This window comes from Phascolarctos cinereus, unplaced genomic scaffold, assembly GCF_003287225.1.
Source record: "Phascolarctos cinereus isolate Bilbo 61053 unplaced genomic scaffold, phaCin_HiC Scaffold_2;HRSCAF=192, whole genome shotgun sequence".
Lineage (NCBI taxonomy): Eukaryota > Metazoa > Chordata > Mammalia > Diprotodontia > Phascolarctidae > Phascolarctos > Phascolarctos cinereus.
In genome coordinates this window covers 141,260,710-141,284,309 of record NW_027555625.1, presented here as the reverse complement: position 1 = coordinate 141,284,309, position 23,600 = coordinate 141,260,710, and the positions used below count along the sequence as shown (strand labels likewise).

The 23,600-nt window shown below is 46.6% G+C and overlaps 1 protein-coding gene across 1 annotated transcript in view; it reads right to left on the bottom strand.

Moving 5' to 3' along the window:
• The window catches only part of SORBS3 (sorbin and SH3 domain containing 3), a 34,586-nt gene extending 22,090 nt beyond the window's left edge, over positions 1–12,496 (bottom strand). Inside the window, 8 exon segments of the mRNA XM_078149643.1 lie at positions 1,872–1,935; positions 2,176–2,214; positions 5,613–5,676; positions 6,804–6,997; positions 8,673–8,781; positions 9,043–9,186; positions 9,291–9,425; positions 12,328–12,496. Of these exon segments, the coding sequence (XP_078005769.1) occupies positions 1,872–1,935; positions 2,176–2,214; positions 5,613–5,676; positions 6,804–6,997; positions 8,673–8,781; positions 9,043–9,186; positions 9,291–9,341 (665 nt within the window). The 5' untranslated portion in view covers positions 9,342–9,425; positions 12,328–12,496.
• Positions 12,497–23,600: the final 11,104 nt, after the last annotated feature.

Sequence of the window (23,600 nt, the reverse complement as noted above, 5' to 3'; positions counted from 1 at the left end):
AATCCTGGCTCTGTCAGTCAATACCTGGGCAAATCATTTAAGCTTATCTGTAACACAAGGGTGTCTTTCTTTGCCATTTGAATCCCCAGTGCTTCATACTGTACCTAGCACATATGAAGTGCTTAACAGATGTTTTTTCATTTAGCAGATGGCCACCAAGAACCTTCCTGGCTCAAAATCTATCATCCTGTACCTGCCACTCCCTCTCTCTAATTCAGTTTTTCCATATGGAAAATGAGGGCTGAACTAGACACCCTCTAAAGTTCCTCCTAGCTCTGACATTCCAGAATTCTAGAAGGCACCTCTTCTGTGGAGGGGACTTGACTTGGGTGAGCCTCAGTTCTGACATTTCCTTTAGTATCTTGGCCAGAACCCCATATTTGCCAGTTTTTCTAGAACCACAGAATGTCAGAACTAGAAGGCACTCTAGAAATCAATGAGTCCAGGCCCCTCGTTTTACACATGGGAAACCTGAGAAAAGGGGAAGTGACTGACCCAAGGTAACACAAAGCCATTATTAGAACTAGAGAGTTTCTGGGATGCTCCTTCCAAACGGGCCATCAACACCAGACAGGTTCTGCTGAATCAGAAGTTTGATCAGATAGCAAAGTGGGTGGCAGTCCACCAGAATTTGCTGGCCTATTATTAGCTCTCTAGCCACACATCAATATGACTTTAGCAGTCCAATACCAACTGAAAATCATAACAAGAAGCCACACCTATGGAAACTCTATGATGTGTCCCAGATGAGGATACTTACAATAAAAGGGATTAAAAATAATCCAGACCAATGAATAATAAATGCATTGATTTTATTTGTTTGGAGTGGGTTGGGGTGGGGTGGGGAGCCTCTGCTTAGATGAATAGTCAGACTGAGACTCTCCACTGACTTGCAGCCTGGTTTTGTCCAAAGGTAAGACTAGGAATTTAATTTTTAACCTCCTCCCTTACATTGCTACCCCATAACTTCCCATCAGGCACAGCACGTTCTGAATCTTTTGTGGAGGCTCCACTTAGAAATGAGGCTTCCAATTTGAAGGGAGAGAGGTGAGGTTAAAGTAGGAACCTTCAGAGTCCCATTCAAAGAAAACAAGGAACTTAGGTCTTGCTTAGGGGTGACCCAGGATGACAAGGCAGGTGTGCCATGGTTCCAGGGACCGGTGAGGTGAGTTCTGTCACTTGGCCTGGCTTTGTCAGAAACAAGCCCAACTGTATTCTGTCAGTCAATCCAGGCACTGAGAGAAGGCTGCTTCCAGCCTTTCTGCTCTGAGGTTAGTACGGAGGAGAGCTCAGAATGGCCAACACTTGACTGCAGTTGGCAGAGGAGACATTTTGTATTACAGTTATCCATGTATGTGTCTCACCCTTTGGTGAGACTGTGAGCTGCATCAGGAAAGCAACAAATAGAGTGCTAGACTTGAGGTCCTGATGTCCTAGGTTCAAATTCTGTTTCAGATACTTCCTAGCTGTATGGCCCTGGGCAAATCACTTAACCTCTCTGTTTGTTTCATCCTAAAATGAGGCGGCTGAATCCGATGGCCTCTAAGGTCCTTTTCAGTTTTGACCTATGTCAGAGAGTGCCTTATCTAAACTTTGCAACTCTTCCAGCCCAACGCAGGGCACACATCTTGGGCCTGGCTGTTGAGTGCTTGGCTCCCCGACTTGACCACCAGAGGGAGCCAGTTCACTACAGGGATGGACCACCCATTCTGGGATTGGCCCCATCACCAATGCTCTGACCTCCTCTGGCTCAGGAATGCGCTGGGGGAGGAGGGGGAGTGGAGAATGAAGAGCTTTCTTAGCTGTACACCCCCTAAAGCGAAGCTATGAGACACCAGAGCTCCCTCCCCCCAATCCCAGCACTCCCTCACCTGCTGTGGAGAGATGAGGGACTCCGAGAGGCAGTTCTCAATAGCGGTCCAAGATGCCTGGACTCTAGAAAGGATAGGGAGTGGAAGGAAAAGGATGGGGAAACCAGGCAACTGGGGAACTGAACCCCAACAGGGTCGTTTCCCAGGCCCTGAAAAGATTCTGCCGTCAGAGAAAGACACATTAAACGCTTGTTGACTTGAAGTGGGAGAGAGATTTGGGGTGTTAAAACACAGGTGATAGTGAGTTCTGTTTCCTGGAGCAGGGGCCAGCCTCCAGGACCAGTTCTTAGGGCAGCTCTCTCACCTTTGCCTTGCTCCTCAAAAGCCCAGTCCAGCTGCAGCTCTGGAAAAAGAGAGAGGAAGCAGGTCACCGCTCCCTAACCCTTGCCTCAACCCTACTCCCGTGCCAGTGGCCTTCCCCTCCCCCTTAGGAGGTGGGGGAATGAGTCAGGCCCAGAAGAATGTCTAGGGAGGGAAAGAATTAGGAGAGCTGCTCCTAGGAGGTCTGAAAATGCTTTTGGGTATTCAGTGACTCTGGAGTGCCTCCAGGCAACCGGAGATTTCCCACCTCTCTGCTCAGACCCAGCCACCTACACTTTTAAAACTAGCTGGGAGTCAGGGAAATCCATCTTTCTTGTTTATGACCCCTTGGGTCCCTCCTGCCTGGGAGAAAAGCATCAGAGAAAATTCAGGCACCACTAATGAGTTAGTGACCTCCAAGGCTACTTCCGATATTTTAATTTTAAATGAGGACAGTAGAGACAGAGCTAGTTTTACCACAAAGAAATAAATAACAAATGATGAAATTCCAGGCACCTATTCCACCTGCCTCTAAGTCCTTGAAACTACTACAAATTGGGGCAGCTAGAGGCACAGTGGATAGAGCACCTGCCATGGAGTCAGGAGGACCTGAGTTCAAATGTGACCTCAGACCAAACACTTGACACTTACTAGCTGTGTGACCCTAGGCAAGTCACTTAAACCCCAATTGCCTTACAAAGAAAAAAAAAAGAAGCAGAAGAAACTACTACAAATTAAGATGCAGCTATGGGTACTTCTCCAAGGAATAAGAGTCATTATTTCCTTGACACATGTATTTCAAGATAGAGCTTGGGTCTCCACTCAAACCTTAAAGAATCACAGAATCTGAGAATTGGAAGGGATACCAAAGGCCATCTAGTCTCCCTACAATATACGGGAACTAGTGGTTATCCAAAATCTATGTGTTAATTAATTAGTAATAAATAATAATAGCTAGTTTTTATATAGTGCCTACTATGTGCCAGGCATTATGCTGAATCCTTTTTGAACATAATATTACATCCTCATAACAACCTGGGGAAGTAGGGGCTATTGTTATCTCCATTTTACAGTTGAGGAAACTGAGGCAGAGAAAGATGTTAAACAACTTGCTAGGTAACACAGCTAAGAAGTGTGTGAGACCAGATCTGAACTCAGGTATTACTGACTCCAGGCCTAACAAGCTTTACACTCTACTACCTAGATGCTTCATTGCCTCAATTAGCCTAATTTTGCAAATTCCACCCACACCTAGTTTTATTCTCCAGGGCCAAGCAGACTAAGTGTATATTCTTTCTTCAACCAGACGTAACCCATTAGACTCTGAGCTCCTCCAGAGCAGAGACTGTCTTATTTTGCGTTCCTTTGTATCCCTATGGATACAAAGCTTAGCACAGTCCCTGGCACACAGCAGGCACTTAATACATGCTTTTTGGCTGCCCGATAGTCCTTTGAATACTTGAAGGCAGCTATCATGTGCTCTTTTCTTCTCCAACCTGTGTACATCTATATCTGTATCTCTATATCTGTAGCTCTATCTCTATATCTATATCTATCTCCCAGGTGCCTTCAGCCAATCTTTTTATGGCACGAGCCGTCCAGGCTGCCTACTTCTGGATGCTCTTTGGTTTATCAGTTTCCTTCCTAAAATATGACCCCTGGAAGAAAGTGCACCACAGCAGAGGTAATGTCATCAGGGCAAAGTAGAGGGGCCATCATCATCCCTCCATCCCTGACACCGGGCTTCTCTTAACACCAGCTAAGATTACATTAGCTTTCTTGGTTGCAATCTCACCCTATGGATGCATATGGGGCTTGCACTCTTGTATTGAAGAAGCTGACTTTTTAGAAGCAAAGGCTAAGACTTTTACACTGACTTCTATTGTTATTATTCATTTCGCTAGATTCCAGATATTTTTAATTACCTATCTCTTTAACCAAATCACAAAGAAAAATGTTAAATAAATAGCACAGGGCCAAACTGGGATCACTGGGGAACTCCACTGGACAGCTCCTTGTAATAATAATAATAAAACCTAACATTTACATAGCATTTTTAAGTTTTGCAATGCATTTCACAGAGGCTAGGTGGCACAGTGGATAGAGCGCCAGAGGCCTGAAGTCAGGAAGACCTGAGTTCAAATGTGGCCTCAGACACTTACTAGCTGTGTGACCCTGGGCAAGTCACTTAACCCTGTTCGCCTCAGTTTCCTCATCTGTAAAACAGGCTGGAGAAGGAAACAACAAACCACTCCAGTATCTTTGCGAAGAAAACCCCAAATGGGGTCACCAAGAGTCAAACACAACTGAAACGACCCAACAATAAATGAATTTCATATACCATGTCATTTTATCCTCGAGATAATCCAAGGAAGTAGGTACTGTTATCATCTCCACGTTACAGAAGGGGAAACTGAGGCAGGCCACAGTTAAGGGACTTGCCCAGGGTCATATATGGCTAGTAAGTATCTGATGTAGGATTTGAACCCAGTTCATCTAACTCTAAATCCAGAGATCTTTCTAGTGTCCAGCACTGTGTTGAACTATTCATTTCTAGTCTCTCGGTCTGGCCATCCAATCAGCCCTAGATTCATCTAATCATACTGTCTGTCAAACACTGCAGCTCTGTATAGTCCACAACACTCCTTAGTACACGTCTGGACTCCTTAGTCCTGATTAAAATGTAATTGAGAAATGTTTAACAAAATAATAAAAATACAAAAGAACAGACGATGTTAATATATGGTTTTGTAGGCTAACAAGAGATCCTTAGGTACCATTCAGACCTCCCTGGTCTCGCCCACATCTCTTCATCTTTTCTTCACGAGAGGTTCTATCAAGCACTTTGCTAAAATCTAGAGAAACGCTCTCCAAAGCATTCCCCAGGTCTACAAGTTCAGTGATACCATCAAACGCCGTCCTGAGTCCTCCCTCCTCCTCACTTGCCGAATCTTGTTGATTTTACCTCCCTATCTCAACCTGTCCCCTTTCTCTCCACTCACACCATTGCCGCTCTAATTCAGCCAAACTATTGTCACAGTTTCCTAACTGGCTCCAACCCATCCTCCATGAAGCTTCCAAAATAAACTTCTGAAAGCACAAGTCCCCTGATCAAGAACCTTCAACAGCTCCCTATGCCTCTCCTCTGCTTGGTATTTAAACTCTTTCCCAATGTGGCTCCAGCTTACATTTTTAGGCTTTCTCTAACCCTTCCTGCACATTACTCCTGACACACATGCTATGTTCCAGCCATTTTGTTTCCTATCACCGGGTCTTTGCATAGGCCGGTCCCTCCTTCCTTCTAACTCTGAGAAGCTTCCATCAAGACTCAGATCCATGTGCTTCTCTTAGAGGAAGACTTTCCTCATCTTCTCCCTCTTCCTCAAATCCCTTAGAATCCTTCTCTCCTCATTCCCCAGCCACGACAAGACTGAGTCTCACCTGGAAGTTTTCGGTGGATCTGATGGAACATTTTCCGGTACCAGTCCCGTGGGCTGCCTACACTCTGGGAATAGAGAAAGTTAAGTCAGGCTATCCTCCTTTCCCTACCTCCAGACCTTCTTTCTTGAAATCCATCCCTAGGGGCAGCACCCACCCTGGGGTCAGGAGGACCTCAATTCAAATCCGGCCTCAGACATTTACTAGCTATGTGACCTTGAGCAAGTCACTTAACCTGGACTGCCCCACCACCACCAAAAAAAAATAAGAAAAGAAAAGGAAATCCAGTCCCAGAGGGGCTCTGCTGAGCTGATGTTACAGGAAAAAATAGTAACTCATGTTGGAAGCAGCTCAACACCTGCTCTTCAAAGTATAGTTTTAGAGTTACCTGGGGCACTGAGACTGAGTAACTCCTTCAAAGTCAGAGTCACTAAGTGTCAGAGGTAAGATATGAACCCAGGTCTTTCTGGCTCTGAGGTCAACTCTCTAACCAAGGCAGCTAGGTGGTGTAGTGGACAGAGTGCCTTGGAGCCTTGGATTCAAGAAACTCTGAGTTTGAATATTGCCTCAGACACATATGTGTCTGGGCATCCTCAAGGCATTTAATATCTTTACTATCTCTCTCTCTCACTCTCTCTCTCTCTCTCTCTCTCTTCCTCTCTCTCTCTCTTCCTCTCTCTCTCTCTCTCTCTCTTCCTCTTATTATTCCCACTTTATGCATAGAGAAACTGAGGTTCTTAGAGATGGAGTACCCAGGGTCATGGTAAGGATCAGAATCCAGACCTCTCCTGACTTCAGATTCAGCACTCTTTCCATACGAGCAGCACACATCAATGTGAGATAATGGAATCTTAATACATGAGGCATCCCTGAACTCAGGCAGCTTGAGTGGTGCAGTGGACAGAGGACCGGGCTTAGAGTCAGGAAGACCTGAATTCAAATCCAGCCTCAGATATTTACTAGCTGTCTTACCCTGGGCAAGTCACTTGATCCTGTTTGCTTCAGTTTCCTCATCTGAAACATGAGCTGAAGAAGGAAACAGCAAACTACTGTAGTATCTCTGCCAAGAAAATTCCCAAACGGCATCACGAGGAGTTGGACGTGACTGAAACAACTGACTGTCCTGAGCTCAGGGTCTATCTCTGCCTGTCCTCCCATCCTCTTTTCTCCCTCTGCGGTTCCCCAAGCACTCACGGATCGAGGAGCAATGGGCATCCCGCTCTCGTCCACTGGCCCGATGCCCTCATATTTGACCCAGCACTTGTCCCTCGGCTTGCCGCCTTTGGTCCATGTAGCTGACCAGTTTGGGCCACCCTGGGACACGGGTTGCTTCGTGCCTCCAGGGACCTGGCTCTCAGAAACGGGCCAGGTTTGGTACCAAGAAGGATCTGTAGGTAGCATTTGAGAGGCAGAAGAGAAAAGAACAGTAAGGATGAGTCAGTGAGTTTACCCCGACCTCCACCCCATCCACATACTCCACTCACCTGTTAGGTTTCCAGGACAGTAACCCCTGACCTTTTCTGAGTTGTGACATTCTGTTTGTTTGATTTTGTGACTTAAACACACACGCAAGTGAACCCTGTTCCCTCCAGATAAAGGGAACATATAATACATGTTTATTTGTTGTTGTTTTTTTAAAGTGAATCCAAACCAATTACCTTCTGAGAATGTCAGGATCTAACCTTTAAGATGACTGGAGATGCCCTATGAGTTAGTTCTCAGTACAGCCTTCCTCCCCCAGGGGAGAATCACTGCTTTAAAGTGGGGGAGGATTACCCAAACTAATATAATTTGTGGAAATGGGATTTCCTAATCAGATCTTGTGTCCCCTTCCTTTCCCTCCCCCCCCACCCCCACCCTCCCTGAGTTAGGATCCTACTTTATCCTCCTTAACTCAAATACTTGGATTTCCTGGGCTACAGGCCTCACTCCCTTTTCCCTAGCCCATAGACTCCCATGAAATCCAGCCATTTTCCAAAGATATTCAGGATAGCCCTCAAAGTCCTATCCCAGGTTGGGAAGTGCCAGTCACTTCAGGGGTTGACCTTGGGGTCTTCGACCTTCATCCCTCTCCACTTCCATTCTCCCCAGCAACCAAGCTCTGGCTTGGCCTGCCTTGAGGTCCTCCGTGTACAATTAGGAGTATGGGGGTGGGGCGGGATTTCAGACTTGGCCTCCATCCCTAGGGGCTTGGTTATAGCTGGGCCAGCTTTGGCAAAGGGCAACAGTGGTGCTCCTCCATAGAGCTGTGTCAGCCTGGAAGTTTTCTCTTTCATGGGAGTCTTCGATCACTTTGGTGACACAGGCCCACAGTGAAAGAAAGTGTCTTGCCCCTCATGTGTGTGTGCAAGTCAGTAGTATATAAAAGGAAAGAAGTTCACAAGATGCAATATTGAGGAGGGGGTTAGTTCACAGAGCACCACAGCCCAGGAAAATATACAGTACGGGAGGGCACCAGGAATCAGAGGTATCCTCCTGCAGCAAAAAGATTCAAATAATTTCTGCCTCTCTTGTCCCCTCCACCTCCCTCACCTCAAAATATCATCATCCTCTCTCAAACTTTGCCCTCAGAATGGTCTCACAGAGCTCTATATATTTACATCCGTATCTATAAACATATGAACACACATACACTGGAGATGATGTGACATGCCTTGATCATCTCCTATATGTATATACGTGTGTACATATACACACATATACACATACATATATGTGTATGAGATTTTGAATATGCATATATATATATGCGGATGTTTGTATCAAAGGCAGAAAGAAGCCAGTACCAACCTAGGCAATTGCAGGAGCTGGTTCTGAGGAAAAGGGAGCCTGGGGTGGTGGCAGAGCCCTGTGCCAGAACCAGGACCCCCTCCACCCTCACCCCAGCCCTGACATTTGGATGGAGAAAGATGGGGTTACTATCACTGCTGGGGGGAATATCTTCTACTTTCCACCATACTGCCTAACCAGCTTTTCAGGAAGAGCCTGACTCCTGAAGGAGCAAAGGAAGAAGCAAAGCATTTAAGCCAAGGGAGAAGGATGGACAATGCGGGCAGAGCGAACCTGGGGCGACTCTCCTGGGGGCCGAGTGCCCATTGCACACGGTCCTGGGGGCTGGATCATGGAACTGGAAGTTGAGCGTGTTGGAGCCACCGTTCCGGAGCACAGACACCTGTTGGGATTGGGGGGAGGGCAAGGAGGGAAGCTCAAGATACAGCAGGGAGGAGGGGTCAGTTCACAGAACATATGGGGGACGTCCCGCTAGGGCCTAACAAAAATCCAGCAGGTGAAGGCATCAGGAATCAAGAAACAGAGCCAAATGATTTCTGCCTCCCCAATCCCTTCCACCAAATCCCTGCCCTCAAAATATCCACCTCCCCAGGTCAGGCAATGCTCCCTCTCTCAACCCTTGCCTCAGAGTGGACTCACTCACCTGGGTCCTTTGACGGTGTGGCAATGTCTGTGCCTGGAGGTGGCCTGGGATGAAATCACTGAGGCTGAGCCCCAAGGGGAGGCTGTAGGATGGGGACTGCATGGTGTGGCCAGGACCCACAGACCCAGAGGGGACCAGCTCTCCCTTGGGGAAAGGACAAGAGAGAACTAGGATTGGCTTGGGAAGCCCCAATGCCTTCTGGGTCTGGATCGGGGTTGAGGTGCGGGGAAGGGTGTCTGGACTGTCACCTGGGCTCCCGATGCCCCAAGAGGCAGACTCCTCCCCTGGGCACCAGCCATCAGCTCCGTCCCTGCTCCTGCTCCTGGCGCCGCCTCAGCTGCCGGATCAGGCACAATGAACTGCTTGTTTGAGTGACCCAGGAACTGCAGGGGTGGGGGGAAGGGGGGTGTGGAGGACCAGGGTGAGGGAGAGGATAAGAGAGGAGAGGGATGGCAAGAAGGAGGGAACGATGGGAAATGCCTCGGTCACCCAGTCATCCAGGCATACCCTACAGGGATCTCAAAGCACTTTAGGACTTCCTCCCCCAAAAGAGAAATGGAAACAGCTGTTGGGCACAGCAACACAGGAAGGAAGGAGAGAAACTAGTCTAGCTTGACTATGTGTCCCAAGTGAGGACAGCCAGGGTCCCTCCCCTTAGTACCAAGACCAGGCTGTGCCTCTCGGGTGAGGGGTAGAAATCATCTTTCCTGAGTCAGGAGTTAAGCATGAAATGGTCATAGCCTTTTCTGTTTCAGCTTTCCTTCCCAGGGACTCCGGGGAGTTCAGAATGCCAATGGGGTTGGCCTGCCTTCAAGTCTTGGGCTCTGGGTGCTCTTGTCTGCCTCCCTCCCTTCCTCCCCTCCCCCTTCTCGTCTGCCTCCCTCCCTTCCTCCCCTCCCCCTTCTCGTCTGCCTCTCTGCTCTCCTTCTGTCTGTCTCCTCTCTCTCTTTCTCTCTCTCTCTCTCTCTCTCTCTCTCTCTCTCTCTCTCTCTCTCTCTCCCTTGGTCTCTCTCATTCTCTCTGCTTTCCTTCTGTTTTCTTCTCCTTTCTGTTTTTCTCCTGACTCATTTGTACAAGTTTCTCCCTCTGCTCTCCTTCCTGTTTCTGTCTCTCTTTCTCCTTCCTTACACGGTCTCTCTGTCTCTCTTCCAGACCTGTGCTTGTTGCTCCATGGAAGGAGGCCGTAGCAGAGAAAGGTTTGTCCTTGGGAATCAGCAGTGGGTGTAGGGGAGGTGACCAGCTCGATGAGGAGAAAGTCCAAAGCCCCCACAGGAGTGGGCAGCAAGACAGGGTGTAAGACTTGGAGATGGGAAATGCCAGTGGGGAGGAGGAAGAATAGGGAGAGGCATGAGGCCAAGGGAAGGGGAAGCAGGTAGAAGATGGGAGGAACAGCAGGTGGTCCCTGTGCTGGGTGAGGGCGATGTCAGACCAGGACTCTTCTTGAAAATTGTGTAGGCTGAGATCATGGACTGAAATGGGACTTCCTTCCACCCTACCCCACTCCCAACTAGAGTCACAGGACTTGCCTGGGTCACACTGGTATCTCCTGAGTTAAGTCCAAGCCATTGGTGGGTGGCCTCCACACTCACAAAAGGCAGCATTGGGAAAAGGGGGAGGGGGAAATTTCTTTGGGAGAAGGAGGAGTCCTGCACGTTGGGAAGGTGCATGCCCACGGCCAGAGTGGAGATGTCCCATGGGCAATGTGCTGGGGTGGGGGTGGGAGTGGGAAACTTGTCACTCTCTTGTTCACTTGTAATGATGTACCGGGAGTCAGGGAGGTCAGGGAAGCAGACCCCCTATTGTGAGCTTCTTGTACTTGCTGGGGCACTGAAAGGACAGTGCCTGTTGCTTTTCTGTGCCCATCTGACTGCTGGGGGGGGGTGGAGTGGGAAGTGAAGGCATTCACAAGCTGGATTCAATTAAGACTAAGAGCTATGCCACATCAGCAGCTCAGACTCACTCCAAAGGTCTTTGCAATTCTCTTTCCTAAACACTGTGCAGGGGAAACTGAGGCATGATTCAAGAGAGCCTGGTTTAGAGCTGACAGCCCAGAAGTACCAGGCCCTAACTCCTCAGTGCTTTGACTTATATCATCATCATCATCATCATCATCCATTGACCCCAGATTCTTCTTTCTCTTGACCTACCCTGACTTCCTTGATCACTAGGAGGGATTCAGAGTGGATAACTTCCCTCTGAGCAGGCTGGGCAATTCGCTTGTTTTCCAGTGTAGCGAAGCTGGCCTGGGAGCCAGGAAAGTTCCAGTCCTAACTCTTGACATACACTGTCTGTGCAACCCAGGGCTAGTCACTCAACCCCATGGTTCTCTGTATGATTCTTAGTTACAGAGAAGGTGAGAACATCCATTGGGAGAAGGAATTTTCTTATCTGGTAGCTCCATGTCTAGTCTCCATCCCTGTCCTAGTCACTAGGTTGTTTTCAGGGGGCAGGGTGCTGTCTGTTTTCCAATGATCCCCTTTCCCCCAACAATGTTCTCAATGTTTCCTCTCCCATCCTGCCTCACTCCCCCAGTGGGGAGGGGGATATGAATGGGTCCAGTTACCCCAGCCCCTTAAGGTAATAAGACTTTGCATGTACCTTGCCCATCCAGGCCTCTACATTCTTGAAACCAGTATTCCTAGGAATTAGAGGTAAGGGTAAAGTGGAAACAGAGAGGGGAGAGGTACTTCATTTAGGAGGAATTGTAAGCAAAGGGCCTTGATCTGCATCCATGCCACCAGATGACGTAGGAGTGGGATCAGAAGTAGACCAGGTCTGATTCCCAAATCAGAGCTCCATCTGCTTCCTATGAGCTTGAGAGAATTCTCCATCCCTTTGGGCAAGATCCTAACTAATTTAAAGCCTTGACTCTGGGAACACAGCAACCAACGTGGTACCACTTGGAGTTTTTCTTGTCCTTGTCCAGGACATCGACATGGGAAAATAAATGGGGGGGGTGGTGGTTATTCTTGGCTTCTTCCCTCTTCCCCATTTCCCGGCAAGAGGAGAAGATAAGCCTTCCCAGGAAAGCTTGTATTTTCTTCGAAGAGCAAGGGGCTGGGAGCAGGATGACCCAAGTCCTCTTCCCAATTTCACTTCTCTATACCTCAGTTTCCCTGAGCATAGGAAGGCGGCCCAGCTGATTTTCTGTGGACTACAAGGGGAGGAGCCAGTCTGCCTTCCCTTCATCTGGTTTGAGGGATTGCCTGGTCTTCCCTCCTTGATCCCTCCCTCCCCTGACCTCAGCCTCTCTTCCCTTGTCCCCTCTTCCTCCTTGGCACCTACCTGCAGGAGAGCTGGTGGAGAAGATGGACAGTCCGTGAGGGAGAAAGCATTCCCTCCAGCCTCCACTTTGAGCCCACAGCTGTGGGCCTCTGGGGAGGCTGCCAGGAAGGGAAAGGAAGGGGAGAAGTCTGGGGTGTGTTCTCTCTCCCTCGTGACTGGGGCAGAATAAGTCTTTTACAGGGTGGGTGGGTGGGAGGGGAGGAAGGAGAGGCAGTGAGACAGAGAGTCAGAGTCACGGAGAAAATGGGGAACTGGAGTGTGGGTGTGAGATAGAGAGGACAGAGAGATAAAAAAGAGAAAAAGCCAAATCAGCAGGAAGGGAGTCTGTAAGCCAGAGAGAGGGAGGAAGGGAGGGAAGAGAGGAAGAAGGGAGGGAACCAAGCAGAGAGTTTCCAATCTCTGGCCTCTTTGCAGCGGGGTGGGGTGTAGGGAAAAGTCATACTTTTTGTCTGTAGCTCTTTCCCCTCCCTCCTCATGTTATGTGTTTATGTGTGTTGTGGGGGTTGGGGAAAAACTGGAAGGGGGGGGTGTAATTTGGTTAGGAAGCTATAGGCAAGCAAATGCCTGTCTCCCAGGGATGGGAGAGCTACTCTCATTGCAAGGGTGAGATCCAGGCAGAGGAGAGGCAGGGAGTATGGTCCCAGTGCTCAGGGTGGAGCATGTTTATGGGAGGAGGAGTCCTGGGGTCCCAGGGGACCACAAGAGACTTTCCCAGCAGCTTTCCCTCTGTGCCCTGTGGAGCCTTTGGCACCAGAGAGGGGCCACTCAGAGTTTCCAGCAACATTTCCAGCATGTGGGAGGGGGAGCTCCTTTGGTCCTGGAGCCTGCCCTTAGTACAGGAATGATAAATGAGACAGACGCAGTGAGAGGGACACAGGGATGGAAACTGAGAGACCCAGAGATAGAAATGAGAGACAATGAAGCAAAGAGACTGACACAAGCAGGGAAGAGTGACCCTGGGTACAGCTGCTGCAGAGTTGGAGGGATAAAAGAGGTGTGAAGGGGTGAAATTTATACATATCTACACAGATGTGGGGAAACACATATGTTTACACATATACATACACACGCAATGGGCCAATTGAGGGGGGTGGGGGACACACGGAGGAAGGCAGCATGAGAAGGATCTTCTCCTAAGGAAATGGTACTGGGGAGGGGCTGGGCTGAGCCAGCCTGGGAGGGCGGATGAGGGTGGAGGCCCACCCCTGATGGTAGTGGGGTGGTCTCCATGTTCCCAGGCAGCGGACAACACATTTTGATCTTGTTGTCTTTCCGATGTTCCCGCTGCTCCTGGCTCTGCTCCTAAGAACCTACGCCCATTGACTCTCTGGACTCACTCCACTCCCCTTAACCTGTGCTGCTGCTGACATTCTTCACTGGTCTCCTTGCTGTCTTCACCCGTGACTCGGGTTCTGTCTGATCCTCTAAATAGGCCCAGTTGAAGTTTAGGGACAGAAAGGAATAGGGGAGGATCTCCCTGACCACAGTTGTTAAGAGAATGGGAGGATACAGGGATGCTGGAGGGGCAGCTGGACAAAGCATGGTGATGCTCTGTCCCCTGATCTCGGCAGGGAGGATTTAAAGAGCTTTCGGCCTGGGGAAAGGGAGAAAACACAACTTGTTTGTAAGCTGAGCTCAGACAACCAGGTTGACCTTGCCCATCCCAGGGGAACATGCCCCAGAGACACTAAGTCCAGGTTGCAATGTCTCACACTGTCCTCTGAACCTTAGAAACAGCTCTAATCCCAAGGGGGCCCCAGAAAAAGAGGCCACTCCTAAAACCCCATACCCTCCTCCATTTCCCCTCTGTTCCAAAGGACACAGGCACCAGTCCAGCTTCTAAAAGAAACAGTGTTGCCAAGTTTCATGGGATGACATACACAGTACAGTGCTGAGTTCTCAACTGGGAATTAGGAGACCCAGGTTCCATTCTTTGCCAGGCCTGTTTCTTTATCTATAAAATAGGAATGGAAACACCTGACCCACTCATTGTACCAAATGAAGCACTTGCTGTCTTCACACCAATCATGATCAGGAGGTAGGCTTCAGGACTTCGGAAGAGGGCACCCTAGCATAAAGAACTCTTGGGCAACTCATTCAACCCTGAGGTTAGTAGCAACAGAGCTAGCCCAGGAGCCCAGTCTAGGGTAGGTCTTTTTCCCTTTTTAGGTCACAGCACACTGATAGGGTAAAACTCCTCTGAGGCCCCTAGTTGATCCAACATGAGATATTTTATGAAGGAGCTGAGCCGGAATAGGGATGGAGAGGGATCAGTCCCAAAGAACATGAACATTGGTGACTAATATCACTAACTTTCCTGCAGCAACTTAATAAAAAAAATTGTTTGGGGTTTACCTCCTTTTCTTGTTTGGCAATGAAAAATTAGGGGATGGAGCAGGTGGGCATTGTGTGTGGGTTTGCTGAAAAGAGGAACTAAAGAGGGCTAAGCAATGATCCTCTTCTAAACAAGCCTGAAACTTAACCCTTCCTTGGGAACTATGCACCCCAATCTCCCTCCCTTTAATGAAATGGCCTACCCAACTCCTTCCCCCCTCAACACTATCCCCACCTGGGGGCCACCTGCCAAAAAGGCTCCTAGGCCTGTGTAGGGAAGGAGCATTGCCTTCTTGTTCCTTGTTCTCCAGTGATGGGGCTGGACATCCTTGACTGCCTGTGATTCTGGCCAGACTGTCCTCTTGCCAGTAACAAAGTCCCCTTATTCTCCAGGACGCTAGCTTTGACTCCAAGATAAATATTTAACACAGAGGTTGTGGCTGAGCTGACTAATGTCCCAACTTCCTGTTTGTCATGAGGGAGGGTTAAGGGACTTGAGGATGGCCTACCAGTCTCATTCATCACTATGGGAATAGGCTTTTGAGTAAGTGGATTGATAGTGTTGGGGGGAGGTGGTTGGGGGCTAAATGGGCCTACCCTCTTCTGCCTTCTTGATTCCTAGGTAAATGAAATTTGGCCTGCCAACCCAAGGCCCTAAGCTCAACTGCACTTATTAAATGCTATGGAGCAGGCAAAAGTAAAAGATGTCATGTGACATTTGTGTCATCAGACACCATCACTTTCTCTTCCTGTTTCTTTTTTCCTTTTTTTCTCCTCTAACCATGAGGAAGGCTGGCTGCGCAGTCTTAGCCGTTGGAAGGGAACTGTGGGGGCAGCTGGATGGCACAGTGGATAGAGCACCGGCCCTGGATTCAGGACCTGAGTTCAAATCTGCCCTCAGACACATAACACATACTAGCTGTGTGACCCTGGGCAAATCACTTAACCCCATTGCCTAGCCAAAAAAAAAAAAAAAAAGGAAGGGAACTGTGAAAATAATGCCCTCCATCACTCCCCATCCTGCCTCGAGAGAAGTCAAGGGCATGAGGGAAATACTCAAAGCTTCCCAGAGTATGGAACAGGAGAAACCTACAGATTCCTGTCTTTTTGACGAGGATGGGATAAGCTCTTGCGTCTGGAAACCCCCAGCCTCAGGTTTCTCAGCTCCTCCATCTGGTTCAGGCTGCGACTGTTGTGGCTCATTTCATCAGGCCGTCTCTCTTTCTCTCCCCTCCCCTCCAGGAGGGATGGGGGGGTAGGGAGCCCATCTGCTTTGAGGGAGCTTGCTCCTGCTGTTCCATTTCCCCAGCACTCTCTTAGAGATACCAGCACCACAACGGTTCTTTCCCCAGCCACCCGATGTAGCAGTCACGGGTGTTCTTTGCTTCCAGCCCTCAAAATCTATCCCGCCCTGCCACCTCCTTTGCTGTGTTTTCTGATATTTTGCATGTTATATAACATGTGTAAATAGAAATCTATCCATACTCCACACCTATTATAACAGCTGACGTATATATAATAGCACTTGAAGGTTAGCAAATCACTTTACACACATTATGTCACTGAAGCCTCAGGAACCTGTCAGGTAGATGAGAGAGAGAGAGAGAGAGAGAGAGAGAGAGAGAGAGAGAGAGAGAGAGAGAGAGAGAGAGAAGAGAGAGAGAGAAGAGAGGAGCGGGGAGGAAGGGGGGTGCTCCCCTCCATGATAAACATCTGCAACTGGTCTGTAACTGACAAGTCAGAGTTGCCTGAGGGGCCCACCGTGATATATGCAGCCAACATGTGTCAGAGGCAGGCTCTGACAAGGCAGGCTTGAGGGCTATTTAGTGACGAGGGCTACAGGTATTCTTACAGATGAGGACTCTGAGGCTTGGAACCCTCTTTTCCAGCTAGTAAGCATCAGAGGTAGTATCTAAACCCAAGCATTCCTGACTCCAAGTCCAAGAAGCTTTCCATTAGATCACATTGCCTCCCTAGTTGGTAGGAGATGGCTCAGCCAAGAGACTGCCATGGCGAGGAATCTGTGGCTACCGGCAGGGGAGTTTGTTCATACTGACAGAGGGAGGGAGTGGGGAGCAGAGGTATGTGGCTGCATGTACAGGAATAACAGGTCACTCTGAAAACCCATCTTGGTCACCAAGACAAGTAAGGAAAAAGGACAGACCGGGCAGGCTTTCATTACAAGTGAAGGGTGGGACAAGTGTGAGAGGGATGGAACTTATAACTTTTTTCTTGGAATGGAAAAGTATGAGGGAACCCCAAGAGCCAGGAGCCCAGATCTTCATTCATTTCTTAGAGGAAGAAGCATCTTCTCCTCCTGTTACAAGCTGAGAGAAAGAAAGTCATTCTGCTAGAATCCACTCTGAGATTACAAAGAAACTTGCTCCATGCCTTATTTTTATATTTGGAAAAAAGGATATTTTGCTCCTTATCCCTACACATCATCTGTTCTACCTTCTTTTCTCTATGATAGAACATTTTTTTTCAGTGGTTTGGATTGCTGTGGAGCGCAAGACCACAATGACACAATGGTCAGCAAGAGAAATCAGATCACACAGGACACACTGGCACCAATCATTCCTTTTCCCTTTTAGTTTTCTGGGCTCTCATCCCTTTCCCTCGGGTCCCTTCTCATCCAGTATAAGTTTATATTACTTGCCAAATCCCAGTGATGGCCCAACTCTATGCCAGCTGCCTATGGGAATAGAAGCAACAAATGAGGGTGACTAACCCATTTCAAGGGTCTTGAAAGGCCCTCCTAGGTGTGTATTGGTTGGAAATTTTGAATTATAGTGATCTAGATCTAGGAGGCCTAAATTCCCCAAACATGGTATACTCATCTAGCACTATGCACTGATTCAACTGAATATTTATTAAGTGCTTATATGTGCAAGACCCTGTGTTGGAAGCAGGGAACAAAGATGAAAAATGACAAATTCCCTGCTGCCTCCAAGCTTATAATCTGCTTGGGAGGCCTGAGAGGAGGAGACATACAAAATGCATATATAGGTACATGTGTGTGATAGAGTGTGATGGAAGCAGGAGATATGATGCGTGCCAGGAAAATCTGAAGAGAGAGAGAACGCTTTCAATGGTGGGGGTGGGGGGAGAGTTAGTGAAGGCTTTATGGAAAAAGTGGCTCATTGGGCTAATCTCTGAGGGGACACAACAAAGGAGGATCACCTCCCCCAAAGTGGAAGACAACAGGATGAGATCAGAAAACAACCAGTATGTAGTACAGCTTGTAACAGAGAGTGGGGGCCACAAATGCATCTCCATGGCAATTACTTAGCTGATCTGCTGCTAAAGAGGCAGTACGGCTTAAAAGAATAATGTGAAGTAAATCTGGAACAAATCTGCAGACAAATTTATGCTAGCTTTAAGTGGCAACTTCATTTTATTTCAAAGGTTACAGAGAGCCTCTTGAGGTGGGGAATGTAATGGTAAGGCTTCTGTCTCAGGGAAATTATTTGGAAGCCTTTGTAGGATGTACTGAAGATGGGAAAAGATGAGAGGCAGGGAGACTAGTTGGAAAGCCAGGCCAATAGTCCAGGCAGAACATGATGAAGACCAACGTTAGGATGGTGGTAATAAGAGCAAAGAGAAGGGAACAATAAACAAATAAAAATTGAGGAAGTAGATTCAACACTTGGCAACTGTTTAGGACAAATTCTTAATTCTTAAGTAAGAAAAATGACAGATTTTGGACCTGGGTGATTGGATGATAGCACCATCAACAGAAAATAGGGAAATTGGGAGGGGGGAGACACGTTGAGTTCAAGATGACAACAAGAAATTCCAGTGATGTGACCAGCCAAAAGTTAATATATGTGAGACTGAAACTGGAGCAAGGCATATAAAGTTGAGTCATCTGCACAGAGGTGATAACTGAACCTACGATGGCAAATGAAATCAGAAAGGGGTCAAGAACAGAGTCCTGAAGACTACTTCCACTTGGGGACAAAAGGTTAGTAGTGACAGAAAAGAAGTGGTTGGAAAGAAAGACCCAAGAGAAATCAAATTCTCAGAGACACCCTGAGAGAACAGCTGGAAGTGGCTCCACTCTCATGCAAGGAGGTTACATCATCAACCCTACTCATTCATGTGCAGGCAATGATAGGTTTCAATCTGCATTTTGTTAGAAAGATTACCTACATCAATAAAAATAATAGATTTTTACAACAAATGTTAAAGGACAAATGAGGACATCAGTGATAATCAGAAAGGAAAACCCATCCAAAATATCTCAGACACAGAGAAGACAGGTGGTTTGGCAAATGAAAAAGTTAAATCTGGCACCAACCTTCCTTCTCAGCCTTTTCTCATACTACTCCCCCTTCACAGCTCTACAATCCTGCCAAGCTGTACTCTTTACTGTTTTTAGTAATCATTTTACTTTCTTGACTTTACACATTTGCTCAATTCTTCCCCCTATTATCTGTGTTGAAATTCTACTTATTCTTCAGGGCTCAGCTTCAATGAGGCCATACCTGCTCTATCCAATTGACAACACTTCTCCTTCCCAGAGCCAGAATCCACCACACATGTTTAATTAATGCTGAAGTGGATCTTTCACATTACTGTGTAGTTCACTGTATTCTATTTTTCACGATGGTATTTGTACGTACCTTTTCCCCCCAAATAGAATATAAGCTACTTCAGGGCAGGGAATGGGAACTATTCTGAAGAGGGCAGATCCAGGGCTTGGAAGGACCTCAGAGGTCATATAGTCTAACACCATTTTGCAGATGAGAAAATTGTGGCTCCAAATAATTAAGTGACTTGCCCAACATCACACAGAGAGTATGTGATTCTTGTCAGCATTAAAACTCGGGTCCTTTGACTCTGAGTTCTGCCTTCTATTCACTCCATGGCCTATCCTCAGCTCTGACCTGAGGTCTACTCTCCTGGCAACATGAACAGGAGCGAAGACGAAGAGCACCTCTGTTGATCAGTGGCATGATATAGTACCTTGGCCCTCCAAAAGTAATCAATCCTGTCTTCTCACCCCCTTAGATGCTAACAAAACTCCTCTTCAACCACATCAACGTATACCAACCTAATTTATAATTCCTAATGCCCTATAATCAGAATTACACAGACGTCCTGTCTTTTTCAACACAGCAAGCTGCAAGGAACAGCATACAGAATACAGTCATAGCCAAGGTGGGGTTTGATTCAATATTAAAGGGAACAGGGGAAAGTGGAATTTGCATTTGTGGTTTCTGCCTTTATAATTGTCTTTACTAGTTTATAACAACGGGAAATGGAAGGGTCTAGGCAAATAAAATTATTATTTATATTACAGGCAGCTGGGTGGTGATAAAGTAGATAAGATTGTTGCTTGTCCTTCATTCTGGAAGAGGACTATGACATCAGGGAAGTGACGCCATGAATTGCAAGTGAATTGGAATTAAGTGAGGGAGAGCTGTGCAAAGTCACCAGCCTTGCTCTCTCCCCTGGAGCCATCTGAGTCCAGTGGCCAGATACAGATCAGGATGACTGGAGATGGCCCAGGATGCAGTGGGAGACCTTGGCCTTTTCAAGCTAAGGTCTTTCCGAGGTCTCAGTATGACTGAGGCAGAGCCCATTCAGTGATTAAGGCTTAACAAGAAATGAGGTAGAGCATGAACACTGATCCTAGACTGAGGAAGACCTGGGTTAAAATTCAACCTTAGATGGTTACTAGCTATGTGACCCTGGGCAAATTACTTAAACTCTGTCTGACTCAGTTTCTTCATCAGTAAAATGAGAATACTAATAGCACCTAACTCCCAGGCTTTTTGTGAGGATCAAAGGAGATAATATTGTGTAGCACTTGGCAGGCACACAGTAAGCACTATATAAATGCTAGCTATTATTACTACTCTTAATAGTTCTATTTTACATAAGGACTGAGGTTCTGTTACCTGCAATGCCATCCTTAATATAGCACCTGCCAAGAAAGCCCCTGCTCAATAATCCTAGTAGTCCCCCCTCCTCTTTTTCACTCAGGGGACACCATTCTTGCTACAATGACAACCCTATTTTTACTTTTTAGAGGAAGTTCAAAAGTTGGTCCTGGCTACCTCTTCAGATCAGTTAACGTGAATCTCTAATCTGGTTTCTTTCCAGGATGTAGGTACAGGTCTTGTTCTGCATTAGTGTGTCTAAAATCTGGTCACTTTAAACATCCATTCCTAAAAGGGATCACACACATTGTTTTTCATTGATCTTCAAACATAAGAATCCTTTTCACCTCTATCAGGAAAGCCTAAGATCCTATGATTCTTTTATAATAGTGGCCTCTGCTGGTGAAGGCACATCAGAGGACACATGTTATATAATGTGATCCATTGGTGGATGGGGAGGGGGTGGAAGTCAGAGGAGAAGAAAAGGGCACTGTTAGAGCCAGAGGAGTTTACAAATAAAGAGCCCGGTAAAGGAAGAAGGGACTTTGGACTGTGATGGAAAAGTCACTGTAGGACAGCTGGGGAAGCCACGCAAAGCCCCAGGGCATTTCTGATCCAGGAGCACTGCTGGACTCTCTGCCCTGTGCAAGGGAATTCCTTGGAAGTGCCACCAGATCAGCTTTTCAGACTTCAAAGGTTAGGCTTTCTTTCAACTTCCTGAATGATAAATTGGATAAGAAGCCAAACTTCAGGGCCTGAACCATGGGATGAAAAAAAAAAAATAAAGACACTGGAAGCCAATAAAGTTGTTTAATCTTAAGGATGGGAATTTTTTTTGTCTTTCTTTTTCCCCTTTAAGATGACTTCCAATTTACAGTAAGCCAGTTCTAACAAATTCATTCCTGGTTCACAGAAAAGAAACTGTTAAATATTTCTGCCAATAAATGACATTTTCCCACCACTGTCATTAATAATAACAAAAAAGCAGGAAAAAGGCGGCAATCTCCAAGGGAACAGGCACATAATTCATTATTCAGGAGAACCTAAAAAAATACTTGTATCACTACCTAGTCTCGTGTGTTCTAACCAAGTCATTCAGGCAGGTAAGTTCATGATCCCCTTGGGATGGAGCTGGCTGAAAAGTCTATTAGAAAAAAATCATAGTGCACAGGGAAGGGATGAGAAAGGTGTTCAGGATGGCATCACTGTAAAGGTTCTCTGGTAGAAGATAAAAATGTACCTTTGTTCCCCAAGCCCCATTGCAAGCTCCCTCCCTATTACATGCACTTTGCTGTAACATGCAAAAAAGAAAGATTTAGGTAACTTTGAGAGTGACTGAGGAGGAAAGGGACGGACTTTAAAGTGTCATTTGTTGGCAATGGTGAGGTTGCCTGTAGGTATAAATAAATCACTTAAGCCAAGAAGACTCTCCTGAGGGTTTGAAGGAGGGAACCCCAGAACCACTCTCAACAAAGTTTGACAAAAAGTCCTCTTTGTCCAGGCTGTGGAGAGACACAAAGCTTTGAGCTTGTCTGATGAAGAATCTTGTACCCAGTGCAGGCAGGCATTAACCATGTAACTTTTGTAATTGGGTATGAAAGGTGGACAGTGCTTATTTTTCTTAAATGAACAGACTATCCCCTTATTCTCTCTTGCTGGCTAGATACAGGTTGGTCACAATTCTCAAGAAACGATATCGGCAGGCTGCTTTTTACATATACTGTCAATGGCCCAATAACCTACAGTCAATAAAGTTCTCTATTGTTACCCAATAACCCGAAATTCTCTGCACAGCCCATTCCTTCTTTCCTTGGCTTCCTCTGGGGGAGTTTACAGAGAGTTAATGAAGGGGCTAACAAACAGCAGAATGCTTCAATATTATTCTCTAAGTTGCTATGGAAAACTTCTCTCCTTATTCTGAGAAAGAGAGAGAGAGAGAGAGAGAGAGAGAGAGAGAGAGAGAGAGAGAGAGTGTGTGCGTGTGTGTGTAAACAGCTAGTAAATACAAAGAGAATGGGATAGTTGTCTTTCCTGGGCTGTTCTTTGTTCTAAAGACATGTATCCACATTCCGTTTTACAGCAGGAACTCTAGATTCGGGGTATACCTGACTTTCAGACAAAGCAGGGCTTCTTGGTTACTGCTACTGATATTAGTAAAATTTTACTAAGGTTAAATTTACTAAGGCTAAATTTACCCTCATACCTACTACTCCAGGTCCCATAGCTCATCCCTCCCTCTGAAACCCTGTCTAATTTGGGTGGGGTAAAGAATGTTTTGAAAGAGAAGGAACTTAGGTTTTAGTGTTACCATAGCAACTAGAACTAATGTTGGGAAATACCAGGATATTATCTCAATAGGCCTATGCGGAATAGTGAATAAATTTCCATCACAGAGAAGAGAGGGAAACACCTGATAATTAGCACATAGGAAATCTATGAATTCGTCACCCTTCCGGCTCTGGGCAGCATGTCAGGTTAGTACTAGCATTCAAATGATGTCTTCTGAGTGAAAGCCCTTGCTTCCTAAGTAAGTCTGATGACTAGTGTCCACTTAAGTCCTACCTAATGGTATGCTGGTTTCTCCTGTTCAAGGGGGTAGTTAATAATTAAAAGTCTAAACAGTAACCAGTCAGAAACCTTGGACATAAATTGTAATTTTACATAAAATAAAGATGGGTCAGAGGGGACAGATTCCATATATACTTACTACACCCTGAGAGATAATAGAGGCTGATAGGTAACTACCACTAGATTCATATATACTCACCTCTACACTAAGTGAAGTTTATATTTTTTTGTTGTAGCCTTTTGAGGTTCATTAGTCTATGTAGCTCATTAGAGCTACAGGGGCTTTGATCTTAGTGTTTCTGAACTCATTTGGAGAGGAGGGAGATGGTAAGGGCACTTCCAAAGTTGACAAGTTCCAAAGTTATCCTGTTATTTAAAAAGTCTCCTTCTTAGGCATATATAAAGTGACATTTGTCAAAACAAATGCTTTTCTTTTCCTGTTTTGAAAAATGCTAGGACATTAACTTTTAGGATGAAGAA